Genomic DNA, 20,652 nt, shown 5'->3' on the forward strand with positions numbered 1-20,652 from the left:
AGAGTGAGAGAGAGAGAGAGAGAGAGAGAGAGAGAGAATCCCAAGCAGGCTTTACACTCAACGTCGGGCTCGATCTCACAACTGGCTCACGACCTGAGCCGAAATCAGGAGTTGGATGCTTCCCCCACTAAGCCACCCTGGTGCCCCAACTTCTTGCGGTTTTTAATCCAGCGGCTTCTCTTCTAGGAGCTTCTCCCAAGATGTCTTCACACGTGCCCAAAGTCAACTGCACCGGGAGAGTATCCAAAGCACTGTGTGGTAGCAGAAGCCCGAGAACAATGTCAATTGTCTCCCACGAGCGACCAGGGCAGACTCTGCCCTGGCAGTTTGGTCCAGACTGCCTGCTGCTGCAAAACTCCAAGTTCTTCCTGGGCTCAGCTCAAGTTATCGAAGAAAATGGCAATTCTCCTTCACCGAGGAATGCGTTTCAGGCCCGACCTTAGTGCTGAGTGGTTTACAGCCGTGATTCCATTCGACCCACCCACGAGGTGCTGCGGTGTCCTCGTTTGGAACTGAGGACTTAGTCCTAGGGAGGCTAAGTGACCAGCGCAAGTTGTCTAGCTAGCAGGTGGTGGAATCAGGACACCCCGAAGCCTCTGATCTTCTGTCACCGAGGATCAGAAGTATCCGCACTTCACTTAAAACTTCAAGAAAGCTACGCTGGGGCGCCTGGGTGGCTCCGTCGGTCGAGCGTCCGACTTCGGCTCAGGTCACGATCTCGCGGTTCGTGAGTTCGAGCCCCACGTCGGGCTCTGTGCTGACAGCTCGGAGCCTGGAGCCTGCTTCCCATTCTGTGTCTCCCTCTCTCTCTGCCCCTCCTCCCGCTTGTGCTCTGGCTGTCTCTCTCTTTCTCAAAAATAATCATTAAAAAAGCAAATTAAAAAAAAAAAAGAAAGCTATATCATCTGTGCTTATGGGACAGTTTTAATTTATTCTGGCAAGATGTTTCCAAATTTATTACTTATACACGTTCACACGTTGCAGCGAGGTGTTTAATGGCCTCAGGGTCGTGAGCTGTGTGTCCATCTGGCAGGATGGACAGCTGGTCCAAGAGGGCGGCCCCTCCCTGGCAAAGTCAGACCAGAGAGGTTTCCAGTGGTGCCCTTGTCTTGGGCTCCACTCGGGAGAGAACTGAGACGTGCATATTATTTTTTAAGTCCAGTACCCGAAGAAAGAGCTTCTAATTTCCTACAAGTTTGTGAAGTGAGGGTCAATTCTGATACTCTATTGCCTTCTCTTGCAAATTCAGCATCACAATGTAGAGAAAACCAAACCCAACCAACCCGGTTAGGAGACGGTGGGGCAATGGTGGGTCAAATGGGGAGAACACGTGGGATAACATGGAGTCCTTGTCACCGTCCTTACTGCTACCGACGAACTGTCCTTTGTACAAGAGGACTCTGCTGAGCCACCCCAAGAGGCCAGACCCTTTTGGTGGGGCGTCCTTCCCGTCTTTTTTCCTGAGCTCCTATGAGATACAGACAGAAGGACAGCAAGCTGACACGAGTCGCCCTGCACACACATGACTTTACTCCCTGCTTCCTTCATTGTATCACAAGCAAGTCCTCGTCGTTTCCTGGCGATTCCCTTGAAGGTTTCCAGAAGCGGGATTGCATTCCTGCGGACCCACCCACACCCCCATCCACTGCCTCCTGAGCACACGTTTTTGGGGGACCAGCAGAGACTTAGTGAAGACCCCAGGTCCTGGCCTGAGGTAGAGACTCCGGCCGGATACCAGGGAGGTCTCCCCCACCCCCTGCAGGGACACAGAGAGCTGTGGTTCCCTCTGCCCATCCACATTCTCTTTTTTCTACTTTCCAGGACCCAGCTTCCCTCCTCTTCTTCTTCTGTCTGATTCGCATCAGAGCTGGAGCCAGAAGATCTGGGAGTTAGCACTTCTGGTCCTCAGCCCCTTCCAACAGTGCGACTTGAAGAAGTCATCTAACTTCTTTAAAAATTTTTTTTAATGTTTTTTATTTATTTTTGAGAGAGCGCACGAGAGAGACAGAGTGAGCGGGGGAAGGGCAGAGAGAGAGGGAGACACAGAACCTGAAGCAGAGATTATGTCTGTCAGCACAGAGCCCGACACGGGGCTTGATCTCACGAACCGTGAGATCATGACCCGAGCCGACGTCGGACACCCAACCGACCGGGCCACCCGGGTGCCCCAGAAGTCCTCTAACTCCTCTGTGCTCATTCCCTCCTAAAAAGACTCGCTTTGATGGTTGACCCGGAGTACCTATCTGTTCACCCACACGCAATTTATTCAATGCTAGCTATGTGCCAGGCACAGTTCTAGCCAGAAACTTCACGGGGGTTGGATCCGAACCTGCCTGAGCTGTTCCCTCAGCTCAGGGGTCTCCAGCAGGTCCACAGATCAGCTTCGGCAGAAAAGATTAGGGCTGGTACTTCCTCTGCATGGTCCAAGCCCCTATGTCAAAGACCGGAAAAGCGAGGCCCAGAGAGGCGAGGCGACTCTCCCAAGTCATAAAGCTCGCTGTCGATAAGACTTGAGGTTACAGCCACGCGTCCTCACTCTTAAGTGGGGTGCTCTCCCCACTTTGCCCACGGTCTTGCCAACTGGACAACGCTAACTTCTTCCGGGGTCCCATCGAGACGACATTCCGGTCTCCCTTCCACTGGGATGGGGCCAGGCCACTGATCTGGAGACAAGAGAACGGCCACACAACGGATGTGAAACGGCTTCCGTGCTCAGGCGTCAAGACTCCCACGGGAGCCCCTCTGCACTCTTCTTCCTTCCGTCAGCGTGACGTGGATGAGCACGGAGGACAGGACACATGCTGAAGGCGGCAGAGACAGGAAGTCAAAGGACCCTGGGTCCTCATCACTGCTTGGAGGAGGTCCCCTGTTTGGGGTCTCATCTGAGCAAGAAATAAACACCTGTCGTGTGTGAGCCATCGCACACGGTTGGGTTTGCGGCTTAGTCTTACACCTGCCGCCGCTAGACTCGCCAATGTCAAAGTCAGCGAGAACGAACGTGACGCAGTGCAACTCGACGTAGACCTGGGAGGAGCTCCCAGGGCCCATGCCTGTCCTCAAGTCTTCTTGAGCACGTCATCCAAAGTCAATATTTAAAAGGAAGTTCAAACCGTTTCTCTTAGTAAAACTTAGGGTTAGTTTCACCTGGAAGGAAGGAAGGAAGAAAGGAAGGAAGGAAGGAAGGAAGGAGGGAAGGAAGGAAAGAAGGAAGGAGAAAACGGCAGTGCGGGGAGGGACAGAGCCTGGGCTCTGAAATGAGTCTGCCCAAGTTCACGGATGGCACCCCCGCTTATTAGTTGTGACCTTGGGGGAGTTGCCTCACTTCTGTGACTCACTTTCCTCCATTTGTTCCCGGACACTTTCTGTACAAACTCTTTGACCCAGGAATTCCCTCCTCCGGGGAGTGCACCCACAGACACACTGGTCTATATTCCTAAAAAAGACAACTGCAAATATGGCAACTGAAACTCTCTATAAACACAAAAGACTGGGGGCGTCTGGGTGGCTCAGTCGGTTGAGCGTCCGACTTCGGCTCAGGTCATGATCTCACGGTCCGTGAGTTCGAGCCCCGCATCGGGCTCTGTGCTGACAGCTCGGAGCCTGGAGCCTGCTTCGGATTCTGTGTGTCCCTCTCTCTCTGCCCCTCCCCGACTCATGCTCTGTCTGTCTCTCTCTCTCTCTCAAAAATAAATAAACATTAAAAAAAAAATTAAAAACAAAAGACTGGAAACAACCCAGCAGTAAGAGGCTGGTGACACCACATGGCATGCCCACGGCCAGGAATATTACGTGGCCGTCAAAAAGAATGGCAGCCCCCATATGTTCTGATATGCAACAAGATGGATTGCTAAGTGAGCAAACTCCAGAAGCATATGAGACACATCCCATACCATATACCATGGTTATGGTCTGGCTGTGTAAAGAAGGGATGTATGCACATTTATGAGGTTGTGCTTGCATAGAATTGCTCAGGAACAATGCACAAGAAACCGTGGCTGCTTCTGGGCGAAACCCCGGGGTCAGAGGTGGAAGGGGACATACTTCTTCCCACGTACCCTTTTGTACAACTGGAATTTTTGTTACCATGTACAGGTGTTTCGAAGCACAGTCTTTAAACTGAGTATTAAAAGCACATACACATCCGCAGAACAAATATGAACAGAACACTCAGTGTTTTGTTTTAAACATTAAAAAAATTTTTTTCATGTTTATTTTTTGAGAGAGAGAGAGTGTGAGCAGGGGAGGGGCAGAGAGCGAGGAAGACACAGAACCCAAAGCAGGCTCCAGGCTCTGAGCTGTCAGCACAGAGCCCGATGGGGGGGCTCGAACTCATGAACTGCGAGATCATGACCTGAGCCGAAGCCGGATGCTTAACTGACTGAGCCCCCCAGGTTCCCCTGTATATATATGGCTTTTGGAAATGCCATATTTCCAAATGGGGGTTGGGGTTGTTACCATGTCTCCCGTGTGAAATCATGAGACGCAGGGCATCGGTTAGTGTGTTTGTGCAGCACGTGTGGTTTTAAAGAAAACATCACTGACGGTAAACGGGAGATGCTTGCACATAAAACACTCAGAAGGGCGGCTGCCGCAGAGCAGTACGTGTTCGCTATTACAAGCAGTGGTTAGTGATTTTTAAAAATGATGTCCTGAAATACAAACTCAAGGCTACAAAGGGGTGAGGTAGGAAACCTGGCTCTCCCGGCCCGATTGTCTAGAACGTTGCCAGCTGCCTGGGAGAAGGTGACGGGCTAATTACAAGGCTGTAGGAAGTGGTTTGAAATAATTTGTGGGAGAATTTTTATCACTTAGAATGATAATTAAAGGGTATGAACTGTTCTTCATCACTCAGGTGGACAGCCTTAGCCATGGGTCTTCCCTAGCAGGGGTCCTGACCTCCCCCGCTGCCCCATCCACCTTGACCACAATCATGAATCCTGACCAGCAAACCCCACCCTCGCCCCCGTCCAAACCCGCAGGTGAAGCTTGTGTTATAAGTCAAGGGGCTCCATTCTGTTGTGTGTGTGTGTGTGTGTGTGTGTGTGTGTGTGTTTCAGCAACATAATCGCTTAGCTGGGGTGCTCCTAAGATTCTTGAACATCCACCAACACTGTTCAGACCCAGCTTGCTGCACTAGAGGGAGGAAAAGGCTTCTTCTTCCATAGATGTCACTGACATCTATGAGGATGGCCTGATAGTGTGGGAACCAGGGACTGGCACACGCCGGCCCGAACGTACACCAGGACCACAGGACGAGCTCTCCAGAGGGCCACAAGGCGGGATGTCTCCAAAGCCTGAGCATTTTCTCTACTCTCCATGCCAGCAATTCTATTCCCAGAGTTTCAGTCGGACAGGATCGTCAAGGAAGTGTGCAGAGCGATATAGCCGGCAAGAACTCATGCTCGGATACATCAAAATGGGACAATCCAGCTTCTATTTTATAACCTCGGCAACACAGAGACGACATCATCTGATGTCATTATAGAATCCGCACCACGTCACTTTCGATGTCTTTTCACTGAACAGACCTATCAAAATGGACACAGGCGGTCGGTCCCCTACTGTTGGACACGTTCTGTTTTTTTTGGCAGGAAAAGTGGGAAGCCGCCTAAATGTCCACCTGTGGGGGGCTGGTTAAAGCCATACGATGGATGGTCCCAGGTCTGGTTTTGGGCGCACACACGCACACGATAAGACTGTACCAAAGTGACCAATGTGCTTTGCTTACAGATTATTTTTTTTTTTTTCATTTTGGTTATATTTATTACCAATTTTTCTACAGCAACTATATACTACGTGAGATATTTTAATTGCTGCTTTCGACCTTCTTCTCCTACGTTGATAGCCCGGGAGAACCCCCCAGAAGAGCGTGGAGGGGGGCAGGGTTCGTTCTTCACAGACAAAATGGCAGCATCTGAGGTGAACCCTGAGGCTGACGGGCCAGCATCAGAGCACATCCTCCGGGTCAGCAGAGTGGCCCTCTCTGACCCTGAACCACGAAAATCTGTGGGGGTGAGGGAGACTCATCACTCCTGCCAGTTACACATTCCAGACAACAGCTACCAGCTGCTCATTTGAATCCAAAGAATGACGAAGACGCAGACTCATCCGGGGTCAGCGAACACATCATTTGATGCTTGCTCACATTTCTGGTGAAACACGATGGCGGCAAGAATGGGGTCACCGAACCCAGACTCTGGTATCTCAGCAATTCTCTCTTTTTAAAAAAAAATTTTTTTTTAATGTTTGTTTATGTTTCAGAGAGACGGAATGCAAGTGGGGGAGGGGCAGAGAGAGAAGGAGACACAGAATCCGAAGCAGGCTCCAGGCTCCGAGCTGTCAGCACAGAGCCCGACGCGGGGGCCTTGAACTCGTGAACCGCGAGATCATGACCGGAGCCGGAGTCGGAGGCTCAAAAAACCGAGCCGCCCAGGAGCCCCACTCAGCAATTCTTCAAAAGCCAGGAAGTCGAGGTTTTTACCACGGTTCGGATTCCAACTTAACCAGTCCTTCACTCTTGGAAGTGGGGGAGCGGGGCGTTACACCACACTCACCCCAACACATCACACCAAGACATTAACTTTCCCTTTGCAGTTCAGTTCTGCAGGGACACCAGCTTCATTCATGTTCACTAGGCCGTCTTCATTAAGAGAGCTCAGGGATTTAAAAAACAAACCCACTGTGCCGGGCTCTCCGGCTTTTTCCATCTTCTCTGGACAGGCTCCAGGAACTTCTCAAAGACCCCTACCTGTTAGGCCAACCCCAAGACGTCAGGCAAAGCGGCCGTCCTCTGAAACGGCTCCAACCTCCAAGACGCAGCCCCCAGTTCAGGCCAGGGAGGTGGCCACACACAGCCAATCCCGGAGACCACAGGAAGATTTTGGAAAGTGAGGTGGGAAGTCCCTAGGCTTCCCCGTATTGATACCTGAACCATGAGAGCTCGCTCCGACAGTCAACAACTTCCTAGAAGAAAGCGACAGTGCTGTAGGCCAAAGTGGCAGCGTCTCCAGGCCAAAGGGAGAAATCAGTTAACAGAGGCCCGTTCAGGCCGGCCTGTCATCCTTGGCATTGGTAATGCCTTGATTTACACCATATTCTTACTGGGGGACTCCTGGTTATCACAGACAACCGGAAACACCTCAGACAATTCCGAGTTTCAGTACAGCTCCCAAGTGTGATGGGCACACATTTTTCTCTCACACACATTTACACGCATTTTCACCTGCAAAATCACTCTTTATTCTTAGACGGATTTTTTTTTTCTTCAAAGGAAATCTTGAAAATGCAGTCTTCCGGTAAATTTGTATTACAAGAGATATGCATACGGGCACAAGGCTTTAAATGTGGTCTTAAAATGGTCTAGGGAATGTACAGTAAGTAATATGTCACCTGATGCCGTTGGAGAAAGGAACCAGGAAGCTTTCCTGTAGGTTTGCAATGACGGCAGTTGCCAGAACGCCAAAGTCCACCACGCCCGCTTCGTTTTATTCCTGAACTTAATTTACCCTAATCTACCTACCCGCCGAATACAAACGCCCCCTTAGGGGCACCAAAGAATAATCCAAGACCCCACTCGCCTCCCGGATAACTCTTTAGAAATCACAAAACCTGGGCTAGCCTCAGGAAAGGCTTCGAATCAAGTTCTTACACGAAGAACCCCGGTTATTTCTACGTTTCGATCTACTTCCAGAGCCCGCAGGCACAGGAGCGCGCACCCGCAGCGGGGAGGCGGCGGTCTCAGCGCACAACGGAATCAACTGGAAATTCACACACCTCTCCCGAACGTCCCCTCGCCGACCCCCTCGCGGGGTCAAAGTACAAACACTACCCTGAGGCACGAGGGGCGGGAGCTCACCGCCCCCGTGGCAAGAACGCCGGGACCCTTCTCCAGCCTGGCGCTTCCATTTTCAAATTAATTTTCCGGAACTTCGAGAGCGCTAAAATGGGGCGTGCGGACCGGGAAAAGGGTGATCCCGTGCGCTACCGGGGCCAAACCGCTGTTTTCTTGCCCCTTCTTCCAGCCCCAGATGAGGAGGTAGAGGGTGGGCCGAGAGAGGAAAGCTCCCTCCCCACGGCCAGCCCCGGCGCCCCCCAAGCACTCAGGTAAAGCCCCCGATGCGCGGCAGGTCCCCGGGCCTCAGCTGGGGCGCGCGCTTTTCTCTTCCTGAGCCGTCGGCGCCGGGCTCATCCCCGCGACCGCCGGGCTCCCCGCTCGGGGACACTCCCATGTGCCGCGGCCTGCGCCCAGGGCGAGGTCGCTCGAAATCCAGGAGGGCACGGCCACTTTGCCCGACGCGGCGCGCCCAGGCGCCGGGCGGTCCCGGGGACCCCGCGCCGTCCATGCATCCCGACTGTGTCGCCCCCACCCCGGCTCAGCATCCCCCGCACCTTGCTTCCTTCTGCGCCCCCCGCACGCTCCGCCGGGCGCCCGCTCTCCGGCCGCTTCCACCGCCCAGCTACACCCGCTCCCGCGCACCGCACTCACCAGCTCCCGGGCGCACGGCGGCGAGCAGCAGGACCCCCAGCAGTGCGATTGTGGCCCCGCGGGTCTGGCCGGCCATGGCTCCGGGGCGCCTCCGCCTCGGCGGGGGAAGCGGCTGTGGCCAGTGGCTCGGAGCGGCGGCCGCGGGCGCCTGAGCCTGGCACCGGCTCCTCCCCGGCTAGCTCACCTGCGGGCGGGCGAGCCCGGGCTCCGCCCTGCGCGGGCGAGCACGAGTTGGGCCGGCCTGTCCCCTCCTCTGTCTCCTCCTCCTCCCCTTCCTGCCGCAGCCGCCCGCCTCTCCCTCCCAGGGTGCCGGGACTTGTTGCCACTTTCCCGCGCTAGTCTTTCCTCCCAAGGCCGAGAGTGCTCAAGTCTTTGTGCCTACAGGCACAAAGGTCGCCTTTGGAGAAGCCGATCCGCTTTCCTTTCACTGTCCAGGCGACAGGGAGGCCCTTGTGAGCCCTGTTTTGCACGGGAATCCTATTTGTGCGTCACCCAAGCCCTGGTTTCTCGTGGGCTCGCTCCTCTCCTGCCTGCTTTGGGCTCTCAAGACTTTAAAGCCGGTCCGCCGTGCCCGTTTGCAGAACTGCGACTCTGCAGCCTCGGGCTCTTCACCTGCACGGGGTCTAATGCTCGCAGCACCCCCGTCCTCGTTGCACATGAGGCCGACTGCTGAGTTCTGCTACCTGCCCAAAGGCAGTTAGTCATCTACAGAGGCAGGATTCGACAGCACAGGAAGGGTTTTCTACAAACGGAGCTGCTTTGAAGAATGCATGAATGGGTGCATGAATGCATGAGGCTGGAAAGGGCCAAGAGGAGACAGTGTGGAGCAGTAAATGTGTGACCTGGGCATGAAGCATTCAAGCCAGTCTTTGGGCAGTAAAAGGCGATGGCGCTGGGCTCCTTGCCTCCTCCCAGCTGCCTGTGTGCGTCCTGTGTCGGGCTTTCGAGGTCCTGTAGGTTCTCCCTTCCACCTGTAGGCTACACACCAAGTCTAGGGCCACAGAGAAAAGCAGTAGACAGTTCAGGGGCTCTCAGCCGGCAGTAGGGGTTCACCAAAATGACTCCATGGGCTACCTGTGCCTGTGGGCTGCCGGAGGCTGGGCCAAGGTCACCCAGAACAGCTAAGGCGGGCTGGGTCAGAAACCCGATTACATGCGAAAGCATCAGCCTGCTGTCTGGCCCCAACTTCTGTCTAACTTCTTCCCCTGCAACCCCTACTCTCCTTGTGAACGGGCTGAGAAGTCATCGCTTAGGAGCTTCCTGCCCTTCCTTTTCTGTGTCTTCACGGATGAAAAGAGCCCATAGGAGCCCTCGGGAACCCACAGTCCACGGGGGGAGGCAGAGACGTCCAGACTGAGGGCATGACCCAACCTTTCCCCTCCCAGAAGGGCCTGGACTGTGAGCTCGTGGGGACCTCAGAGCTTATCCTCTGGTTCACTTCCCTCATCAGGCAGACAGGTGGGGAAACTGAGGCTTAGAGGGAGGGAGGAAGACGAGAAAAGTAGGGAGGCTCTTGGGTCTCCCCCAGTGAATGAGTGAGGACACTCCATCAAGAAGAAGAAATCTTGAGAAAAATCTCAGCAACCTTTTAAAATGTTTACGCTGACCCAGAGAGTGAAAGCAGATTTTGTCTGGTGTCCTGATTCTAAGCAGGGATGTATACCCCAACATCTTTTCCTAGCATCCATAGCACCATTGTCTCCCATATATAATAATGATAATAATAATAATAATAATAATAATAATAATAAATATTGGAATGGCAGTGTGTTGAACTCAAAATATCAGAATTGTTGCTTGACAAGTTTAAGCCTAAGGAACAGTTATGTCGTTACTGTCTTCTTTCTTTAAAGTTTGTTAAACTGTCTTCCCTGGGATAGTGACACCGACTTTCTGTAAATGATGTCAGAAATTCTCAGATGTGAAGGATCGGTGATGGTCCCAGACAGAGGCAACGGTGGTGGCAAGGAGACAGAGATGAAGAAAGTAGGGAGGCATTTCTGTATCCTTTGCGTGACAACCTAACTACATAGTGGAAGTCAATATGTCCTGATGTCATGTGTTGGTTCTTGGAGCGGAAGGTGAGCAAAGCATTGTCAAGGTATGGAAATGTTTTGTCTTACAAATGTGCTGGATGGAAGGAGTCTGTTTTAAAAGGTTATTTCTGAGCTGGAAAGAAATGCAGGCAGCTACTGTCTGTTGCCAGAGAAAAATGACAGATGGAAGGGTGAGTTTTAAAATAGACTGTTCCTGGGGTGCCTGGGTGGCTCAGTTGGTTAAGCGTCCGACTTCGGCTCAGGTCATGATCTCACGGTCTGTGAGTTCGAGCCCCGTGTCGGGCTCTGTGCTGACTGCTCAGAGACTGGAGCCTGTTTCAGATTCTGTGTCTCCCTCTCTCTCTGACCTTCCCCCATTCATGCTTTGTCTCTCTCTGTCTCAAAACTAAAATAAACGTTAAAAAAATTAAAAAAAATAAAAAATAATAAAATAGACTGTTCCTGGGGCGCCTGGGTGGCTCAGTTGTTTAAGCATCCAACTCCAGCTCAGGTCATGATCTCACGGTTCATGGGTTCAAGCCCCACATGGGGCTCTGTGCTGATAGCTCAGAGCCCGGAGCCTGCTTCGGATTCTGTGTCTCCCTCTTTCTCTGCCCCTTCCCTGCAATCTGACCAGCCCAAGAGGAAAGAGCTAAAGATGGGGACATTCGTCCCCATCAACAGAATAACCAGAGCACGATTATGAGGCTCCCAGTTGATAACCTCCACCAACTCAGCTTTTTAATCTCTTTTAAATATGACTAGACAATTAGGATTTCAAGACATCTGAGGAGAGCTTCTAACATGATAGACGCAGAATCAACCAACTAGCTAAACACAAAAAAACAACTTGGAGGAAAGAGACTATATAAGGAGAAGAAAGCAAAACAAAGCAGAACAAAAACAATTACTAAATTCCTTAAAGAGATAGCAGACAACATTATGTCTGTGAAACAGGAACGGGATGTTATAAAACATGAAGATTCAGGGAGCCACAAAAGAGTTTTTGGAAATTAAAAAAAAAAAAGATAGTTGATATTAACAAATAAATAGAAGGGTTGGAAGACTTCCCAGAAAGTAAAGCAAAAGGACAAAGAGAAAAAATAGAAAAGTTGAGAAATCAGAGATCCAGTATAGGAGATGCAACATCTGAATAATTTCTCAAATAATAATAATGCCCTCTCTTCTCAGAGAGAGAGCAAATGAAACAGAGAAAGCATCATCAGTGATATAATTCAAGAAATCCCCCAAACCTGTATGATATGAGTTTCAGATTTAAAGACTCATGGAGTGTCCAGCACGATGGATAAAATAGGTCACATCAAGGCATAGAAACCTATGAACAAAGAAGAGTCTATAGTTTCCAGAGGCAAGAAATTGGTCTCATGCAAAGGAACAGAAATCAAAATGGGTTTGGATTTCTCAACAACAGCCCTGGAAGCTAGAAGATAGTGAAGCAATACCTTCCAAATGCTGAAGGCTTAATAACTTCCAATCAAGAATTCTATACCCAGCTACACTACCAATTGAGTATAAGGTAGAAAAGGGGCACTTCTAGATCCAAGATCCAAGACAAGTAAAACAAACAAACAAACAAATAATTCCAAACATCAAACTCCCACACTTTTTTTTAAGAGTTTGTTATTTTTGGGGGTGCCTGGGTGGCTCAGTTGGTTAAGCCTCTGACTTTGGCTCAGGTCATGATCTTGTGGTTCGTGAGTTTGAGCCCTGTGTCAGGCTCTATGCTGACAGCTCAGAGCCTGGAGTCTGCTTCAGATTCTGTGTCTCCCTCTCTCTCTGCCCCTCCCATGCTCATACTCTGTTTCTCTCTCTCTCTCAAAAATAAATAAACATTAAAAAATTAAAAAAAAAGATTTTGTTACTTTTAAGTAATCCCTATATCCAATGTGGGGCTCCAACTCACAACCCTGAGATCAAGAGTCTCACACTTTACCAACCGAGCCAGCCAGGCATCCCTTCCCACACACGTATTGCCAGGAAAATACTGGAGGATGTGTTCCATTAAAAGAAGAAATGCAGGGGCACCTGGGTGGCTCAGTTGGCTAAGCATCCGACTTTGGCTCAGATCACGATCTTGGGGTATGTGAGTTCAAGCCCCACATCAGGCACTGTGCTGACAGCTCAGAGCCTGGAATCTGCTTCGGATTCTGTGTTTCCCCCTCTCTCTGCCCCTCCCCTGCTCATGTTCTATCTCTGTCTCTCTCCCCCAAAACTAAATATTAAAAAAAATTTTTTTTAATTAAAAAGTGCATAAATCATAGGAATCAATACAGGTTTGTGGGCTGAACTTAATAACCTTAAGAAAAAAAATACAGAGTTACAAACAAAGTCAGGTGTGAAAAATGACTATTATTTAGAACAAAGAAAGAAATACCCACAAACTACAAACTTGAAAAAAAATGGGAACAAGATCCAGCAAAATATGGTATCTTTATTATTAACTCATCGGTACAGCTCAATATCATTTGTTTCTTCAAATGATTTTGCTTCCTTGATGTGTGTGCAATTTCTTCAGGAACTGCCAGACTTCATGACAAGATACACCAGATGAGCTAAGATGCCATCTTGATTTATTGGGTTGAATTCACATAGAAATACTCACTGTTCATAGAAACCCTACACTGCTGTGCCCTACGAATACAGGAATTCTTACAAATTATGTTTGTGTGATTTCTGTTAAATACAGAGAACAAAGTAGTATGGTACACTTATCATTGTAAGTGCTGCCGTAATCCATTTATTTCTGACCGAAAGAAAAACTTTTAGTTTTTTGATAAGATGATAAGAACTGAATATTCTGCTTAAAATTGTGGTTTTGGGAATTGGAAGAGTGTTCTGCAGAGGGGTTTCTGGCTGTGTACGTGTCAAACTTGGCTCCTCCTGCACCATCCACGTACTGCTGGTTGGGCACCTTGGGACAAGTGAGTAATAGGACGCCACCTCTGACCTTACCCCTTCTGGTCACCTCACCCCTTGAGTCAGCCAAGTGGGTGGGCATATTCCTGGAAGCCCCTGCTGCATGAGAGTATAAGTCATGACTTAACTGTATGGGGAAGTGACTGTGACTTAGTTACGTGCCTTTCATCAAACCCCAATTAAATGTATCTCCAATTCAGCTTTTCCTTACCGAGATCCCAAAATGTCCACAGCTACTCAGCCCTGCATTGCCTAAGGGGAAGCGTGATGAAGGGGACGTGGGCGAGAACTTTTTCTGCGGTTGACATATGTGCCTTTGCAAATTGTTCAAGAAAAACATATGGCTGGGCGAGTACATACATGCCCTTGGAAGGGGCTGCACAGTGACCTTCGAGCTTTCTAAGCTCCTGTGGTATATTAGCCAACGGACACAGAAAACACAAGATCCAGCTGGCAGGAGAGGCAAGAAATTCCCAGGGAGATGTGCACCTGGCTTACGGAGAGTTGAGTCTAGCCTGAGTCAGGTTGTAAAACGTATGGCCAAGGATGGTGGGGGTCCCTCTCAAGGGAATAGACGGACAGGGTGAAGTCAAATGGCGTGTTACTTTCATGGATGAGATCCTCAACTAATAATGGTGGTTGGCCACTGGGGCACCTGGGTGGCTCAGTTGGTTAAGGGTCCGACTTTGGCTTGGGTCGTGATCTCATGGTTCGTGAGTTTGAGCCCCGCGTCGGGCTCTCCGCTGTCCGCTGTCTGCTGTCAGCACAGAGCCTGCTTCCAATCCTCTGTCTTCCTTTCTCTGCTCCACCCTCAAAAATAAATACGTATTTTTAAAACCGGTGTTTTCCCGAGATGCATACCCCTCGTACCTCAGCATACCCGTGCTTTCTAGATGCACCTAAGCCACATACAGCTGCACAGTGAGAGACAAGGAGCCAGCACCATGGAGTGGCACACCAGCCCAGGACACTGACCTGGATTTTTGACACGAGAGAGGAATAGAGTTCTCTTTCTTTTTCTTAAAAAATTATTTATTTATTTTTTAAATTTACATCCAGGTTAGTTAGCATATCGTGCAACAATGATTTCAGGAGTAGATTCCTTAATGCCCCTTACCCACTTAGCCCCTCCCACAACCCCTTCAGCAGCCCTCTGTTTGTTCTCCCTATTTAAGAGTCTCTTACGTTTTGTCCCCCTCCTTGTTTTCATATTACTTTTGCTTCCCTTCCCTTGTGTTCATCTGTTCTGTGTCTTAAAGTCCTCATATGAGTGAAGTCATATGATATTTGTCTTTCTCTGACTAATTTCACTTAGCATAATACCTCCAGTTCCATCCACGTAGATGCAAACGGCAAGATTTCATTCTTTTTGATCGCCGAGTAATACTCCATTGTATATGTATCCCACATCTTCTTTATCCATTCATCCATCGATGGACATTTGGCTCTTCCCATACTTTGGCTATTGTTGATGGTGCTGCTATAAACATGGGGGTGCATGTGTCCCTTCGAAACAGCACACCTGTATCCTGTGGATAAATGCCTAGTAGTGCTATTGCTGAGTCATAGGCTAATTCTATTTTTAATTTTTTGAGGAACCTCCATACAGTTTTCTGGAGTGGCTGCGCCAGCTTGAATTCCCACCAACAATGCAAAAGGGATCCTCTTTCTCCACATCCTCGCCAACATCTCGTTGTTGCCTGAGTTGCTGATGTTAGCCATTCTGACAGGTGGGAGGTGGTATCTCACTGTGGTTTTGATTTGTATTTGCCCGATGATGAGTGATATTGAGCATTTTTTCATGTGTTGGTTGGCCATCTGGATGTCTTCTTTGGAGAAGTGTCTATTCATGTCTTCTGGCCATTTCTTCACTGCATTATTTGTTCTTTGGGTGTTGACTTTGATAAGTTCTTTATAGAGTTTGGATACTAACCCTTATTTCTGACATGTCGTTTGCAAATATCTTCTCCCATTCTGTCGGTTGCCTTTTAGTTTTGCTGATTGTTTCCTTCGCTGTGCAGAAGCTTTTTATTTTGGTCCCAGTAGTGCATTTTTGCTTTTGTTTCCCTTGCCTCCAGAGACGTGTTGAGTAAGAAATTGCTGCGGGCAAGATCAAAGAGGTTTTTGCCTGCTTTCTCCTTGAGGATTTTGATGGCTTCCTGTCTTACATTGAGGTCTTTCATCCATTTTGAGTTTATTTTTGTGTCTGGTGTCAGAAAGTGGTCCAGGTTCATATTTCTGCATGTCGCTGTCCAGTTTTCCCAGCACCACTTGCTGAAGAGACTGTGTTTATTCCATTGGATCTTCTTTCCTGCTTTGTGAAAGATTAGTTGGCCATACGTTTGTGGGTCCATTTCTGGGTTCTCTATTGTGTTCCATGGATCTGAGTGTCTGTTTTTGTGCCAATACCATACTGTCTTGATGATTACAACTTTGTAGTATAGCTTGAAGTCCGGGATTGTGATGCCTCCTGCTTTGGTTTTCTTTTTCAAGATTGCTTTGGCCATCCGGGGTCTTTTCTAGTTCCAGACACATTTTGGGATTGTTTGCTCTAGCTCTGTGAAGAATGCTGGCGTTATTTTGATAGGGATCGCGAACTTCTCTTCCTAAAGCTTCTGTGACTTTGGGCTTCCGGTCTCTTGTAACCGAACCTCGTCCTGAGGCAGGCATCACAGATTTTTCTGGTGCTCTGGCATGTTTAAGGGAGAGCAGACCCAAGTGATTCACTCCAAAAAGGAACCTGACCTAAATGGGTGAAGTTCAATATCCCCGCGACTACCAGTGTGGATTCTCCAGTCGGATGGGTTCAGATACGGCCCTGGCAGTTACCAGCATGTGCAAATCTCTATGTGCCTCAGTTTCCTCATCCATACACTGGGGCTAGGAGAGGGCACCCTCCTAGGGCCTTGTAAAGATTCGTGAGATAGAGCGCGTGATGCATCTAGCCCGGAGGCTGCCTTCACCACGGGAGTCGCCAGGAGAGAGGTATCTGCTTGGCGGGAGTGGAAGCCATGGAGGTGGAAGAGAATGCTCTGGAAAGAGAGATCTGGAGACAGACATCTTCACGGTCTCATTCAAGCGTGAAAGTGTCAGCTCCCCCAAGGGAGGGGGCGGTCTCGGCTTTATTGATCTGGATGTGCCTGGTGCCCAAAAGAGTGCTTGGCATCTGGTCGGCGTTCAGCAAATAGCCGGGGAGATGAATGGACTCGTCAAGCCGGCCGATGCGCGGATTGCCCCACCCGCGCAGCCGGCCGAGCCTGGGGAGCTCCTGGAGACCGGACCTTGAGAGGGTGAATGCACAGTTCATTTGAAAAAGGGGCGGGGCCCCCGGCTTCCAGAATGAGGCCACTGTGGCTCCCGCCAGGTGTCTGGCAGCCTTGTGGGATTGACCAGTGTCTGGTGAGCCAGGACTTTATCTGCTCTGAACACAGGGTGGGAGGAACATCCGTCTGAATCAGGCAGGCCGTTTCTCTGAGACTTTGCTTTCCAGGCCACGAAGCAAGTTCACAAAAGTGGAGATTCTTTCGGGGCACCAATGGCCCTTAGTGTCACTGCGATACCAACTACCGTTTCCGGGGAGAAAACCGTCCAGGCCTGGTTTGGGGCAGAAGACCCTTTGTGAGTCTTGAGACAGAGGAGCTCGCTGTGGTCTTGGGATGAGACGGGTGGTTGGGGTTGGGGGTGGGGGGTGGGGGGTGGGGGGTGGGGGTTGGGGGTGGGGCATGACTTAGCCGGCCAAGTAATTTGCCTCAGGGTAACCACGTGGTACAATTGCAGTCCTGGGATGAGTAAGGCAAAGAAGGAAGATCTTTCTTGCCGGAGCAGGTCGGCTGCTGGGGACGGATGGGCGGGGGGGGGGGGGGGCTGGGTGATCTCGGGTCTGCGTGACTCAGGCACGGGCCAGCTCTTCGATGCTCACCCCAGAGTTCCCCGAAGCCCAGGGATACATAATTCTGTCACCTCCCCAGCCAAGCCGCCTAGAAGGTCGAGGTAAACGACAGGTGGCAAAAAGAGAGGAAGGTGGACCGGAGACGGTGCTCTCTTCTCCGCCCTTCTCAAAGCTTGTGAAAGTGGGTCCCTGTAAGTCACTTGCCCTGCAGGGCGAAGAAAGGCACCCTGCCCTTCCTCGGAGAGCACCGCCCTCGGATATGACCCATACCCACGTCGAGCCCGTGCCTGCTGGCCTTGCTTCTTTCTTTTCTACGTTTCCGCTTGGAGTTTCAGAAGGGAAGGGCCTCTCTAATGCTTTCAGGAATCTTCTTGCCCTTGGAGAGGGAATTGAGTCATGCACTCGTTGAGCTGGAGGCCTTGGAGCACATCTGGTTGTCCCCTCCCGCTGGATAGAGTCTCAAGAGAGGGGATGTGACACAAGTCAAGTCACCCAGCAAGTGACCTTCAGAGCAGAAGCCAGATGTCTATCCAGGAGCACACGAGTCCTGCCCTCTGTCCCATCAGCACGCTGTCACCTGCCCCTGACACTCAGCCCTTCGCCTTGGCTTCCACCCCCACTGCTCTGCAGCCGTTTTTCTCCCCAGAAGGGCCAAAGCCCCTCCTCTTGGTACTCCCAGGTCTGAGGACAGGGAGATGGCTTTAGAAGGAGGTGGGGGCGGGGAAGGGTTGTGGGCTGAGGCTCTGAGGGTCCCGCTGCCTCATCCAGGACCTCCCAGCGAGGTCACACGATGTCTCCAGGCTTCTCTGCCATAAAGTTACCATCTTTCCCCTTTCCCTGCTCCGTTCCTTGAAAGCAAATCACTAAGCCCACGATATGTCTTTTAAAGTCTTGGTATGTCATGATATGTCTTTTAAGTCAACAGGACCCCCCATCTTTCTTGTTTTTTTTCCTCAAAAGTTATTTCTGAAGAAACCAAGTCTTTGTCCAGTGGTATTTCTCAGGTCGTAACATGTTCCTTTGCTTTTCATAGTTGCTGTAAATGGGTATTTGGATCGAGGGGCCTGATCCGATTCTCGGCTGGTTTTCTCAGCAGGACCGCCTCACAGGTGGGGATGGGGACTTCGGTCAGGAGGTACTGGTTGTCTCCTTTTTGTGACGTGAGAGGCTGTTGGCACCCAGTGTGTTACCTCCGTTCTAACGCCTTCTGATTCTCAGGACTTACCTTATCAAGGCAAAGGTATTTCCTAAACGAAGACAGCTCACTTTCCACCCCCATCACACATAGTAGATTCCAGCAAATCAAAGACACCCCCGCCCCGTGGCGAGAAACGCCATTATTTTACACACAACCAAGGAAAGAAACACTGCAAACGAATCTATGGCACCTTGCTTCTCACCACTCGGAACTTCTCCACTGTCAGTACGATACCAGGGTCGAGTGAGCATTTTTCTTTTTCACTAACCCAGAGGATTATTGTTTCCTCAGTTGACTTGCATTTGCAGGGAGTTCAGTCAAAGTCGGCGGGACGCCTCTGACGGCTGCATTCGTATGTGCTTAACACTCCCCAGATCTTTGTGGCATTCTGCTCTCCATTTGCACACTTCTTTTATTTATTTATTTATTTATTTATTTATTTATTTATTTGTTATTTTAAACAATATTTTTTAGGTTTATTAATTTATTTTGAGAGAGCGGGCCCGTGCGAGTGAGCGAGTGGGGGAGGGGCAGAGAGCGAGAAGGAGAGAGAGAATCCCAAGCGGGCTTTGCAGGTGCACGTGCCGAGCCCGTCCGTTTGCACACTTCTTAGTGACAGCACAGGCTAATGTAATTCTGTTTCTTCTAGGTACATTTCGTAAGACCCACAGCACTTGGTTATAGCTTTGCAAGAACATAGGGAATCGTAAGGGCAAGTATTTGCTACTCCACTGTTTAATTTGTGCCCCACTGCCCTATTTCCATGCCTTTCTGTGCCTACACCAGCTTTTTGTGTCCATACTGAATCATGTTGCTATCTTTTGGATGTTATTAAAAATTTTTTTTTCTTATTTATTTTTGAGAGAGAGAGAGAGCAAGCAGGGGAGGGGCAGAGAGCGAGGGAGACACAGAATCCGAAGCAGGCTCCAGGCTCTGAGCCGTCGGCACAGAGCCTGACGCGGGGCTCGAACTTACCAACCGCGAGATCATAACCTCCCCCAAATTGGATGGTTAACCGACTGGGCCACCCAGGCGCTCTAGATGTTATTTTAAATGGTAAGTAAACTCTAACCAACCATGCCTGTCATTCATTCAAAGGTGACACACACAACATGAACAGTTATGGCCAAAGGTATGGTCACGGCCATGCCAAGGCTGCCATTGGTGGGCAATGGGATGCCCCCTCTCCCCCCTCCCCATTTCAGAGATACTAGAAATTTTCAAAATATGTGTCTTGAAATCGGTGAAATGCAGAGTTCTGGCTGTGTGTCTGGCACAAATCTCATTTCATTTATCTGGGTAACCTCCTCATAGAACTTAGCTCAGTGCTTACGACTATTCCAAAAATATTTATCAGAGGAATGAAGCCAACAGTCAATCAATATATATTTACAGAGCATTTACTGGGGATGAGGTCTCGTCACGATAAACGTTTGAAAACCCAAACCGGTTCCCTTTCTCAGCATGTTAATTTGCTCGTCCTGATTCTCTGATTCTCGTCACATTCCTGCAGCTGCTCCTGGCCAAGCTGAAGCCTCCCGTGGCTATACCAGTGGCCTCTCTCTTTCTTTTCCACTTGAGTAATACATACCCCCAACTGCCCACCTTAGATTTTCTACAAGAGTCCTGATTTTAAAACATTCCTGTTTTCAGGGCGCCTCCGAACGGATTTGGGGATCAGAAGGCATGCTCATGGTAGTTCAACCCTCTGGTTCCTTTTCCTGCATGGACTTCTGATGGCTCAGCCAGGAGATGTGCCTGAACCACACTAGGGGCGCCTGGGTGGCTCAGTCAGTTGAGTGTCCGACTTTGGCTCAGGTAATGATCTCGCGGCTTGTGAGTTCGAGCCCCACATCAGGCTCTCTGCTCTCAGCGCAGAGCCTGCTTCAGATCCTCTGTCCCCCTCTCTTTGTCCTTCCCCTACTCTCTCTCTCCCTTTCTCAAAATTAATAAAATCTTAAAAAAAAATCCACACCAGAGTGTGTGATTTCCAGTTATATGCAAGCAGCCCTGTCATTTCTTTTCCTTCCCACAGGGCAGATAATCATCTCCCTGGATTCCTTCCTTCCTGCCTTCTTTCTTATTATTAATAGACGTTATGTTTTAG

General features: G+C 49.9%; 1 protein-coding gene across 2 annotated transcripts in view; it reads right to left on the reverse strand.

Annotated features, from left to right (window-relative positions):
- CDCP1 (CUB domain containing protein 1) overlaps positions 1-8,632 on the reverse strand; it is a 55,419-nt gene extending 46,787 nt beyond the window's left edge. For both annotated transcript variants that reach the window (XM_042929068.1, XM_042929067.1), the window contains exon 1: positions 8,486-8,632. In XM_042929068.1, the coding sequence (XP_042785002.1) occupies positions 8,486-8,561 (76 nt within the window). In that variant the 5' untranslated portion in view covers positions 8,562-8,632. The remainder of the gene's footprint in view (positions 1-8,485) is intronic.
- Between the last annotated feature and the right edge of the window lie 12,020 nt (positions 8,633-20,652).

Source organism: Panthera leo, chromosome A2, assembly GCF_018350215.1.
Source record: "Panthera leo isolate Ple1 chromosome A2, P.leo_Ple1_pat1.1, whole genome shotgun sequence".
NCBI classification, from domain to species: Eukaryota; Metazoa; Chordata; class Mammalia; order Carnivora; family Felidae; genus Panthera; species Panthera leo.